This window comes from Aristolochia californica, unplaced genomic scaffold (assembly GCF_029961685.1).
Source record: "Aristolochia californica isolate CCGP_79_NKW_82.1479 unplaced genomic scaffold, dmAriCali1.0.hap1 SCAF_2, whole genome shotgun sequence".
Taxonomy (NCBI): domain Eukaryota; kingdom Viridiplantae; phylum Streptophyta; class Magnoliopsida; order Piperales; family Aristolochiaceae; genus Aristolochia; species Aristolochia californica.
The window spans coordinates 27,420,977-27,428,879 of NW_027181881.1; the positions used below are offsets into that span (position 1 = coordinate 27,420,977).

General features: G+C 35.5%; 1 protein-coding gene across 1 annotated transcript; it reads left to right on the forward strand.

Moving 5' to 3' along the window:
* Positions 1–7,094: 7,094 nt before the first annotated feature.
* LOC137954952 (uncharacterized) lies at positions 7,095–7,484 on the forward strand. Its single transcript, XM_068801845.1, has one exon. The coding sequence runs from the start codon at positions 7,095–7,097 to the stop codon at positions 7,482–7,484; it is 390 nt and encodes a 129-aa protein (XP_068657946.1).
* Positions 7,485–7,903: the final 419 nt, after the last annotated feature.

Consider the following 7,903-nt stretch of genomic DNA (forward strand, 5'->3'; position numbering starts at 1 on the left):
CATGAGGGGCCCACAAGGATAAGGCCACGAGCTGGCTTGTCCCTTAAAATCTGATGGGTAATAAAGGACTCCTAGTTCTACTTCTATTAGTCTTCTAGGAGTTCTAGTTTGAATAGACTTACTTATATTGAAGAGTTAGAGTTGGAATGTAATTAGGATTGAATGACAAGTTGTATAAGGACTCTACCTCCTCCTCTACTATAAATAGAGGCAATGTAATTCGGAAGTAAGAAAGTCACACATTCAATCCCGAGTTGGTTCTCTCTCTCCCTCTCCTTAGTTGATGCAACTCACCCTTTTATTTTTTATTTTTTCTCTAATCTACCGAGAGCATTCCTCCCCTTTTCTCGTTTTCATTTCTTCTTTCTCTTGTTCTTGATCATGGAAAATGGATCCTAAATTCAACAATATGCATGTCTGAAACATGTTAAAGATGCAAATGACCTAATTTTCCAAAAATTTTGAGTAAGAAAAATTGAATTCTCAAGTTAACGTGTGGTGAGATATTTACTAGAGCCAAACAACCCACTTTTTTCCTATTTACAAAAGCTGACCTAAAAATCATAGATCATCCTAAATGTTTTGATTGATTAATGATGTGTAACGGCTATAATTTTTGTTAGAAATGACTTATGGTTTGGGAATCAACACTCAGTTGAAAATGCCAACCCCCGAGCGCCCCCCCCCCCCCCCCCCCCCCCCCCCCACTTTTTTTCAATGATTGCAAAACCTAATATATAAAAAATTAAAAGATTTTAATAGCCTTATAAATCACATATACTTTTTGGAATAATCTCTCTCAGCATTTGTGCATTTCCATTTTGGATGATCAATTTTTTTTCAGATCCAAATTTGAGTTTTTACTCTCCCATTTTTCTCGTAAATAAAACGATAAGGCAAATAGATCACAACAAAATAAAAATTTTAGAGTTTATGTATGCTAAAAATTGAAAACTATAATAAATTTATGTGAAGAAAATTATTTCACGCACTTAAAATGCACACCAAAGTTTTGTTATCCATGTTTGGGAAATTCCACAAGTACAACCCCTAATAGCTTGGTGGAATTTTATAAGAAAGAGATTTCTAACTGATCATAACATGTTTTAAATATGGATATGCATGCCTGAAACATGTTGAAGATGCAAATGACTTAATGATCCAAACAATTTGAGTAGGAAAAATTAAATTCTCAAGTTAATGTGCGGTGGGATATTTACAAGAGCCAAACAATCGACTTTTTAACTATTCAAAAAAAGCGGGCCTAATAGTCATAGGTCACCGTAAATGTTTTCATCAGTTAATGATGTGTAACGGCTATAATTTTTGTTAGAAATGACTTATGATTTGGGAGTCAACACTCAGTTAAAAATCCTTAAAAATCTCAGATACTTTTTGGAATTATCTCTCTCAGCATTTGTGCATTTCCATTTTGGATGTTCAATTTTTTTTCAAATCCAAACTTAAATTTTCACTCTCCCATTTTTCTCGTAAACAAAAAGATAAGGCAAAAAGTTCTCAACAAAAAGAAAATTTTAGAGTTTGTGTATGTAAAAAATTGAACATTTTAAGAAATGTAACTGAAGAAAATTATTTAACGCACTAAAAATGAACACCAAAGTTTTGTTATCCATGTTTTGGAAATACTTCTAGTACAACACCTAATAGCTTGGCGGAATTTGATAAGAAATAGATTTCTAATTGATCCTAACATGTTTTAAAAATGGATATGCATGCCTGAAACATGTTGAAGATGCAAATGGCCTAATGATCCAAAAGTTTCAAGGAGTAGAAAAAATTAAATTTTCAAGTTAACATGTGGTGGGATATTTACCAGAGCCAAACAAACCACTTTTTGCCTATCTACAAAAAGCGGACCTAACAATCATAGGTCATCGTAAATGTTTTGATCGATTAATTATGTGTAACGGCTATAATATTTGTTAGAAATGACTTATGGTGTGGGAGTCAACACTCAGCTAAAAATGCCTCGCCCCCTCTTTTCCGATGATTGCAAAACCTAATATATAAAAAAATAAAAGAGTTTACAATCCTTAAAAGTCACAGATACTTTTTGGAATTATCTCTCTCAATATTTGTGCATTTACATTTTGGATGTTCAATTGTTTTTCAAATCCAAACTTGAGTTTTCACTCTCTTATTTTTCTCGTAAAAAAAAAAGATCAGGCAAATAGATCACAACAAAATGAAAATTTTAGAGTTTATTGTTGGAAGATGAGATCAACCCCAAACTACCAAGGAAGGCCCACATATGTAAGATTATTATAAGATGGGGCACATGACCAAGGAAACCCCAGAAGATGGGCCCAAGCCCATAAGAAGTAGGACCCACAATGATTACTAAGAGCTGGCATCCTTATCACATCAGTTGGGAGATGAAAAAGGACTCACAAAAGTATCTTTATCTTAGGGTCACGACCAAGAAGAGTTTTAGTTAAAGTTATATTTGTCTTTTATCACTATTGAGTTACCTAATTATGTTAGGACTTACCTTAAGGGGGGGTTAGTGCCCCAAAGTGGATTCTTGAAGATCAAGTCATGTCCAACATGAAGATCATGTCATGTCATGTACATGAAGATCAGGTAAGAATTTGTGTTAGTGTTGACGCCTTCATGTATAGGAAAACAGTTTCCAGTGAATAGTGCCCACTAATTAGAAAAACATAAAAAATAAGAGAATCCCTAAACCTGTACAGTACACTTATAATTACAACATAATCCTCGAACCCCAAATTGGGTAAAACCATCATTATTACTACACGAGTAACTTATTTAATGTATAATTAAAATATATTAATATATTTATTAATTGAATTAGATATGTTATTGTGCATTAATACAGTAATTATGTGAAGCAATGAAAACGCACATGATTAATTATAATATAGCCTAAAAATGAATGTTTTAAGAGGAAAAATTGATTTAATCATAATTTTAATACACTATATATTTGTACGTAATATTACCACTATTAAATCACTAATATAATACAATAAATAAAAAATAAATATAATGAGTAAATAAAGAATTATTATATTAAAAACAAAATATGCGTAGTATTAATTGATAATATATTTCCAAAAAATTAAAATTAATCAATTGATCAAATACATATTGTAATTATATTTTATTTATCAGACTTAAATATCTAGTTTAATATAGTAATAAAATTTAATAAATATAATATATAAATAAATATACAACTTTATTACTAATGTAATAGAGTTTTATTGTAATAAGCAGTTCGTGATTAGCATTAAAATCATCAAATTACAAGTTTAGTACATAAGAACAACACATGTTCAAATACAATAAAAGATACACTCATCAGTTATCATTCCACATGCAAGTCGCTATGTCATCTCGAAATTGTGCGGCTCTTGTGGATTCTAATGCACGCTGCCTCCGAAAGCTTGTTACTTGGGTATCCTCTTCCACAAGACCATCACTATCATCGCTGTCTGTATCGTCCATTGCACGTAATTGAACCCCATCACCTCCTCCACCAAACTCATCATCTGAATCATCATCTTCCAAATTAAATATATCATTGTAATCCTCTGTACGTATATAATTGTGCAATATGCAACAAGCAATGACAATTTTTGTCTGCACCTTAAAAGAAAATGGAGGAGCACCTTTCAATATTTGAAATCGAGCTTTTAAAGCACCAAAAGTTCTCTCAATAGTATTCCGCAAAGACGAGTGTCTTCGATTGAATAATTCTTTTTCATTCATAGGAATATTATCTCCAAATTCTTGCAAATGATATCGAGTTCCTCGATATGGAGCCAAAAATCCTCGTACATTTGCATAACCAGCATCGACTAGATAATATTTACCTACAATACCAAATATTTTCTACATTAAATGATTAAAGATAAAATAGATAAAATATTACTGCATAAAATATATTATTTACCTTCAGGTACAAATAGTCTATTTCGACGAGTCAATGCGTCCGTCAGTACACGAGAATCAGCTACTGATCCCTCCCATCTAGCTAGTACATAAGTGAATTGCATGTCGAATGTACATGCTACCATCACATTTTGTGAGAGATAACCCTTTCTGTTCCAGAACCTTGGTTGTTCTTCAAGCGGGATGTTTTCTTTGATATGCGTTCCATCAATAGCCCCAATACGATCCTAATTATATAAGCGGGGCCATTAGTATTGACTAAATTTGTATAGTAATCTAAATAGAGGGCAAGTGATGCTACCTTGAAGTATGGATAAAACATTGAATTGTTTAAAATCCTCGAGTGTGTGCGTTCTGAAGGCTGTTTGATATAATCAAAGTGAAGTTTGAGGATAGCATCCAACACCTTGTTGAAATATTTACTTATGGACCAATTCGATCTATCAAACATCTCTGTTGTGACACTATAGGCTTGTTGTTGACCAACAGTTAGGAGGAAATAGGCAAGTTATTCTTCCACTAAGATGGTCTTTGTCGCTGATAAAAACCCTCTGGTATTAAGTATTGTTGCCAATTTGTGAAATACAGTTTGATTCATCTTGTAAACTTTTCGAAATTTAATAGGAGATTTATCTAAGGCCTTTTGCAAATACAACGGACCATTCATCCCATAAGAACGTGGTACACCTCTGTTACTAGGGCATAGATAGTATTTTACTATGACGACAATCATACATGCCAATCCAATCATAATTACATCCATATCTTCATCTGTCATAATATCCATGAGAATCTGCAAATTTAAACTTCTAAATAGTCATAAACAAAAATAATAGCTAATCTTTAATCATAACCTATTCATCCAAACTCAATAATCATATTCACATCAATACTCATCCACCATATTATCCACATAATATATTAAGACAACAAACATATAAAATAGAAACTTTAACCGTACTGATAAGTCTAGCAATGTTATAATTCAAACATCGTCTTTAATACAAAACAATCTTCTCAAAAAAGATATTGTACTTAAAACGCATTACAATTACTTGTTTGCACAATAATTAAGCCACTTAACCCGCTCCGCCACTGTCATTTTTAAAAATAGGGTCCTCTTACCTGGCGTATTTATCCATTCAGGAGCGCCATACTTCAGTGCCTCTGACAGGTCCGGAATTTCCATGAGGGCATTGACCCAAGGTTCTTCGACATCGCGTTCCTTATACTCCATAACACATTTCATAGCATCAGCGATCTTGCCAACTACATCAATTAATTGTCTATTGTCTTCAGTGGGCAATTCGCTTCTCTTTCTACGACGACATGAAGATGGCCCTTTAGTTCCACAAGATTGATCCGCTATCGAAACATTTCCACTATTGAATTGCGGTGGAGTTCCCATAACTATGTCAACATTGTCGAGCTCATCCATCGGGATAGGAGCCGACTCATCAGGGATAATTTCATCACATAGATCTATAGGAGTTGTACTACCATTCCCTATGGCTATTGTGTTTCCGACTACAATAGCCAATTTGTTGTAAAGGGGGCAACCTTGTTGTCTACACTTCTCAGCCTCTTTATGCTCCTACAAGAATAAAACATCATTCTTAGTAATGCGAAACAATACAAACTGTTTTACAATATATCATGATTTACTGACCTTAATGTAGTCTTGCCATACAGAATGACATGCAGTAACTCGTTGTGTGGTTGCATCCCAACCGAACCCACTAGTGTTGAGACAGCTCGTTACCGTTTGGTATGTTTTCTTCCATGATCTTGTTCGATTCTTAAGCTGCTCAATAGTTTTTTTATTGACAGCGTCTTCATTGAACTTACTGACACATTCCGTATATACCTCGTGCTTCCAAACACCATTGGGCAACTTGTTCCCCATATATACCTGCTCGACTAAAAGATCGAGCATTTTGTTGTCTTCATAGCTCCAAAAGTCATATGGTCGACCACTTGGTTGTTTTCTTGCAGCCATTTTCAATCTAAATCCGAGAATGTCCTCATGGAAAAAACTTTATCAAACTACCATTACCCGTCATGAAACAAAAACCACAAATAAGAAAATACCATGTGGTGGATATTTATAACACCCGAATCTCCTCACCACATGGCAAAAACATTCCATAGCACTTCAAAATTTGTAAACAACATTCTAAAACATTCCAAAACTAATCAACTATTTCCATTTGAGATGCAAAACAATGCAAACACACACACACACACACATCAAGTCAAAATTCACCGAACACCCCTGGTAGAGCCCCATATGACTTCACAGTCACTACGAACTGTACCTCATCAGTGATGGGGGTCGGGTTTCGTTGGCTAATCGACACCTGTGTAGGCGACTCAACCTTGTTTGAATTGGACTAAACACCGTAAACCGTAATAGAGAACCTTAAAAACCCTAGACCCTAAACCCTAAACCCTAACCCTACACCCCATAGCTCCAAAACCTCCTAAACCCTAACCCTAGACCCCATAGCTCCAAAACCTCCTAAACCCTAACCCTAGACCCATAGCTCCAAAACCTCCTAAACCCTAACCCCATACCTCCAAAACCTCCTAAACCCTAACCCTAGACCCCATACCTCCTAAACCTCCTAAAGCCTAACCCTAGACCCCATAACTCCAAAACCTCCTAAACCCTATACCCCAAACCCTAATTCCAGAAGTTAAACAAAAAACCCTAGATCTTAACAACCCTAAAAGCCCCAAACCCTAAACCCTAAACCCTATCACCCATTAAACCTTAGCTGAAAAAAATTGAAAAAAAAACCTAAACCCTAATTCCAGAACCTAAACCCTAACAATACCATAAATCCTTAACCCTAAAAACTTAACCCCTAAATACAAAGCACCAAACCCTAAAAACACTAAACCCTAACCCTAATAAAAATTTTAGACCCTAATCCGTAACACTAAATCCCACAATTATGCACAAATAACCCCAAATTAGACACTGGAACTAAAATTAAATCAAATACAACATTCATTTAATCAGAAAAAAATTAGGGTTTAGTCATACCTTCTGAAATTTGGGGAAAATCGAAGCTGACGACTGAAATCAAAGCCGAACAGGGAAAATCGATGCTGAATCGAAGTGGAAATTTAGAAATCGAAGCCCAATGTCAAAATCGAAGAAAACCAAAACTGAATTAGGGGAAATTGCAAGAAATCGGAGGGAATTTTGGGGAAAAAGATATCAGCGAGAGGGAGAAGGGAGTGAGATGCCGCAAGGGGGAAAAGAGGGAGAAGAGACAGAGCGGGTGGCTGAGAGGGATAAGAGAGGGAGAAACGAGCGAGAGGTTCAGAGGGAGAACGAGTTCGAGAGGGGGAAGGATGTCGGAAGGACGCTCGCAGCGAGAGACGGAGGTAGTAGAGAGGGAGACCGGAGAGAGACGGCTGAGACGAGAGAACGAGCAGAGAGCTCGGGCTTCACGGAGATGACAGAGGCTGCGGGAACGAGAGTCGCTGTGTGCGAGAATGAAACGATCAAAATGAAAAAAAAAAAATAGAGACGGTCGAGCCAGAGAGAGCCCGTGCGAGAGAATCAAGTGGATGATTCTCAAAATCGGGTGGAAAGCACTTTCCGCCCGTTACTCTTTACACATGAACTCTTGGTTCATGTATATTCATGTACATGACATGAATTTTGGCGTCCCCTAACGACATCAGGACATGAACTGCGTAATGCGCTTGAATATCATGTCCTGAGTCATGTGCACTAACCCCCCCTAAGTGTTACAGTTTGGGTGTAATTGGGACAAGGGTAGTTTTATTGTAATTGGACTCTACTATCTTCCTTTATTATAAATAGAGGTTCATGTACTCTGATTACAACAAGTTATTGATGTCAATGAAGTATTTCACTTTTCTATAAATTCAACATTTATGTATGCAAAAAATTTAAAATTATAATAAATGTAAAAGAAGA

Coding starts and splice junctions, on each gene's coding strand:
- LOC137954952 (XM_068801845.1), top strand. CDS start 7,095: ATGTCAAAATCGAAGAAAACCAAAACTGAATTAGGGGAAATTGCAAGA.